This window comes from Phyllostomus hastatus, unplaced genomic scaffold (genome assembly GCF_019186645.2).
Source record: "Phyllostomus hastatus isolate PE091 unplaced genomic scaffold, TTU_PhHast_1.1 phas_contig_86, whole genome shotgun sequence".
Lineage (NCBI taxonomy): Eukaryota > Metazoa > Chordata > Mammalia > Chiroptera > Phyllostomidae > Phyllostomus > Phyllostomus hastatus.
Window position 1 is genome coordinate 12164005 of NW_025333977.1, and position 4855 is coordinate 12168859.

General features: G+C 45.5%; 1 protein-coding gene across 1 annotated transcript; it reads right to left on the reverse strand.

Moving 5' to 3' along the window:
* Positions 1 to 3089: 3089 nt before the first annotated feature.
* Positions 3090 to 3547, reverse strand: LOC123826941 (phosphatidylethanolamine-binding protein 1-like). The gene has a single exon (XM_045851160.1). The coding sequence runs from the start codon at positions 3540 to 3542 to the stop codon at positions 3090 to 3092; it is 453 nt and encodes a 150-aa protein (XP_045707116.1). The 5' UTR covers positions 3543 to 3547.
* Between the last annotated feature and the right edge of the window lie 1308 nt (positions 3548 to 4855).

Below are 4855 nucleotides of genomic sequence, written 5' to 3' on the forward strand. Positions count from 1 at the left end.
TCAGTTACACTTACAACTATTCTTCAATCTTTATATCAATAACATATTCAAACACATTGAATCTCCTCCTGCAGTGGGCATTGACTGAGTTCCATATCTGATGCCTAAGTAACTACCAGGGCCTGTGTTAAGAGAAAAATTCTAAACTGTTTCCCTCTTCTGCTTCGTCATGCCTGGGAGAAGCAGACTCTCTTTTACTAATCTACGAACAATTTAAAAAGAATAAAAATCAGGGTTGATCAAGTTCAAGTTACTATCTTTATGTATTGGCATTTGGAAATGTCTCTAGTCATTGTTTTTCATTATCACTGTGGCTTTTAAAGCCTCCACTAGAGTCATTTTGTCAAATGAGTGAACACCAGCAACTGCAGGAAAACAATGGGCCTCCCTTTGTAATGTGATGTGGGGAAAATATTTTTTAATTTCCTAACAGGTGCAAGGCTATGAGTCTGACTCATAAAGATAGTAATTATACCTCTTTTCTGAAGTGAGGCAGCAGAGAGAGAACACACAAAAATTAATGAAGAAAGCAAGACTTGGGTTCATTTTATCTGGAGAATTCAGGATCCTGACAGGTTTTTTAACGTGAATCATTGCTTTGTGAAGTACGGCACCGGAGCGGGTATTTGTCTTTGTGTCAAAAACAAGGACTCTTAGCAAATTGAATCTCTCCCTACCTTTAGACAACTCAAGAAAGATAAAATCTTAAGGGCTTTAGAAAGTTGAGCAGGGATAAAGCCTTCTTGCAGATTGGAACAAAATTCTTACCAGTTTCAACTGGCAGATAAAATGTATCGCAGAACTGACTTTCCCCTAAAGAACTTTTCATGTCAGACTCCATACAGGTCAGTGGTAATGGTGCTACGTTGTGTGAAAACGAGGGCTGATGGGCCCACGTGGAGGGTGCACGTTAGTATCACATGAATCAAAATGAGAAATGTTTTCTCATTCCTTAAGTAGTGAAAGAAAGGTGGGGAGGGGGGGAGGAGGAGAGGGCTGGTTTGACAATAAGGTGGCATGACAATGACCAGCTGAAAACAAGAGGCAAAAGGGGTAAGATAGGTGCCCTTCGATTTGAATTGCAATGAATAAACACGTGACCTTGAATATTTGCTCCATGCCCTGTTCAGTACTTGCAGATCACAGATGTGGTCATAAAATAGCCCCCAGTCCAATTCAGCTCAGTAGAAGATTCTCTCTCTTTCTCTCCCTCATTGTTTGGTATATGATATAAAATGATAAAAATAGACATTGATGAAAAGGAAATTGCTAGGAATTAATTTGATAAGAAAATTACAAAGAGCAGCTACTAGTCACCCTCGCTCCTGGCACTCCTGCATATTCTTAAATTGTCCTCCGATGGCTTTCAGCAATTTTTCTCCCAGGCTCCTTTGCCGCCGCAGTTTATTCAGCTTTGGGAGACTGACGGTCTCGATGGATGGATGCCCTCTTGCACACAGCGATGTGCTGTGCGTCACTTTGCCATCATCACTGTGGTGCCTGACAGTGACACCAAAGAAGATTTGTTTGAGGTTTCCTTGAGCACCAAACAAAAAGCAAGCAAGCAAACAAAACCTACCTGAAATTAGATCTCGTCATTGGCTGCAGAGAAGGACAAGTTGTCACAGACTTCTGGTACTTAAGCAGACCATTATTTAAAGGGGTGTGAGAACAAGAATAGCAGAAGCCCAGAACTAACAGTCAGGAAAGTGTTTCAGGCACAACTTGGATCACTGAGTTCATTAGTTTTTTTTTTTTTGTTTTTACTGACATCTACAACTACAGGGAGAGGAAATATCACTAAGAATTCACTGTGTTCCTTGGTGCTGTGGACTGAATTGTGTCCCCCACCACACAAAATTCGTATGTTGAAGTCCTAATCCCTAATATGGCACTACTTGGAGATCCAACCTTTAAAGAGATAAATTTAGATGAGGTCCTCAGGGTAAGACCCTAATCCAATAGGATCAGTGTCCTTATAAGAAAAGGAAGAGCCCTGGCCAGGTGGCTTGCTTGGTTGGGGGCATTGTCCTATACACCAAAACACAGTGTGTTCAACTTCCAGTCAGGGCATCTGCCCAGTGTGTGGATTCGAACCCCAGTTGGGGCAGTTACGGGAAGCAACTGATTGATGTTTCTCTCTCACATGGATATTTCTCTCTATCTTCCTTTCTCTCTAAAAATCAATAAACATATCCTCAGGTGAGGATTGGAAGGAAGGAGGGAAGGAAGGAAGGAAGGAAGGAAGGAAGGAAGGAAGGAAGGAAGGAAGGAAGGAAGGAAGGAAGGAAGGAAGGAAGGAAGGAAGGAATATGAAAAAGAAAAGAGAAAAAAGAAAAAGCACTGTGGCCAGCTCACTCTGCATAAGAAAAGAAAGGGACACAAGGGATGTGCATGCACAGAGGGAAGAGCCTGCGAAGACACAGTGACAAGACTCGCCTTGCCAACTGCAAGCCAAGGAGAGAAGCCTCAGGAGAAACCAAACCTGCCAACACCTTAAACTTGTTATGGCAGCCCAAGCAGGCTAAGATATTCAGATGGTTTTTAGTATAACACCATCCCATTGTGATTTTCAGTTGCAGCCCGGGAGCATGGATAGCCAGAATCCATGAAAGGCGATGTACACACCAAATTTGGCTTCTCTGTCGATTTTCGTCTCTCTTGTGCATTATGCTAATAGCAAAAGGAAGGCCCATTGATTAGATTCAGTGTGATGGCACTGTGCTAGGTGCCCTGAGAACATAAAAATGACTCATGGGGTCACTTCCCTTAAGGAACATGTCATTTCCTGGAGAAAGGACAAAATGAGTCAGGGCTCTGATATAGGTATAAGATTGACTAATTCTAATTTTGGGCTTAGGGTTGTGGGAAGGACAGGAAGGATCAGGGAAGGTTTCACGAAGTGGGAGAAATTCGAGTAAGACTATTTTGGTCACTACTGCCATCTAACAAACCACTCCCATCTCAGTGGCATACAGTCACCACCACTTTATAATGCCCAGAGAGTCTGTGTGTCAGGAATTTGGGTGGGACACATTGTGGACAGCTTGTTTCTGCTCTATGCTGTCTGAACCCCAGTTCAGATAAAGTCAACCTATTATGCCACAGTGGTCTCCAGACCGGTTGCTGAGAACAGGCTCTTCACACTTCAGCGGCGGGTCCTGCTCGTAAACCAGCCAGACGTAGCGGTGGAGGCCTGTGCCCTTAGGAGGCCCAGAGCCCACATAGTCGGAGAGAACTGTACCACTGCCGATGTCATTGCCCTTCATGTTGACCACCAGGAAGTGGTGCCATTCCCTATATTTGGGGTCCTTTCGGCTCGGAGCATCCGGGTCTGTCAAGACCAAGGTATAGAGTTTACTTGCATTAAGGCCATCCCATGCAATACTGGTGGGCCGGTTCTTAACCTGGGTGGGTGTCAGCACTTTGCCCAGCTCGTCAACTTCCACCCCGGTGTACTTGACCTGCAGCGGGTGCTGCGGCCGCTCTTCCACTTCCTGCAGGCTCAAGGGCCTGGACCACTGGCCGATGTCCACCAGCATCGCGAGGCCGAGCAGGAGGGAGCACTACCGGGGAAACGCCGCAGACCAGGCGCGAGTCAACAGTACCGACTCAAAGCGGTTCACAAACTCAAAATTCTTTTTTTTAAGATTTTATTTTTTATTTATTTTTAGAGAGGGGAAGGGAGGGAGAAAGAGAGAGAGAGAGAAACATCAATGTTTGGTTGCATCTCATGTGGCCCCCACTGGGGGACCTGACCCAGGCATGTGCCTTAACTGGGAATCGAACCTGTGACCCTTTGGTTCACAGCCTGCGCTCAATCCACTGACCTACACCAGCCGGGGCTGGTTAAAATTCTTGAATCAAGAAGTGCTTTGGCCTAATAATAGATTAACTTTATCTGGCTGGGAATGAAACAAAGTTGCAGGGGCTGAAAGAATTCACTTCCAGGATGGCTTCTTCACTCATGTGCTGGGCACATGGGGTGAAGGACAGGCTCAGCTGGAATGTCCTTCCAGCTGAGCACCTCCCGAGGGGCTCTCCAGCACAGCAGCCTCGGGGCAGTTGACTTCTTACAAGGATGTCAGGGCTTTGGTATCAATGCTCCTGGCAAAGGAAGTGAAAACCACATAGCCTTCTATGACCTAGCCTCAGAAATCACATAACATCATTTCCGCTATGCTAATTCATGGAAGCAGTCCCATTTAAAAGGAGAGGATGGACTTCCGGTCAAGATGGTGGTGTAGGCAGACATGGCTTGCCTTCTAACACAACCACGTCAAAATTACAGCTAAAATATAGAAATACCATTGTTCAAACCATCAGAAATTGAATGGAAGTATGACAGCTACAGAATTAAAGAAACCACATCCATCCAGACTGGTAAGAGGGATGCAGACAGAGTCCCACACTCATGTGTGGTGGATAAAAATTTGGGAAGGTTATTTTGGGAGCGAGGAGTCCTAGCTCCATACCAGGCACCCCAGCCCAGGATTCCAATGCCAGGAAGATAAGTCCCCACAACTTCTGGCTGCAAAAACCAGTGGATACTGAGTCAGTGTAAGAAACTGCTGGAGCCCCCCATAGCATCTTGAAAGGCACAAGTGGCATCCAAGGAGAAACTGAAGTGTCTGGCACCAAGGAAAGCTGAGGCCATTGTCCCTTTTCTAAACCTTCCCCATACAGAGTCACAGAACTGGCAAGCTGTTGCCATATTTAAGACTCCATCAACCTGGCTAACACTGGTCCATCTTGGAGGTGTCCAGAACCTCTGCCCCACCAACTTATGGGCCCACCCAAGCTGCTTTTCCATGAGTGGCTGGTCTTGGCTGATGTTGCAAATCTTCCTAAATCC

What these genes read in the sequence shown, in the direction of transcription:
- LOC123826941 (XM_045851160.1), bottom strand. Translation starts at nt 3,542, where the DNA reads ATGCTGGTGGACATCGGCCAGTGGTCCAGGCCCTTGAGCCTGCAGGAA.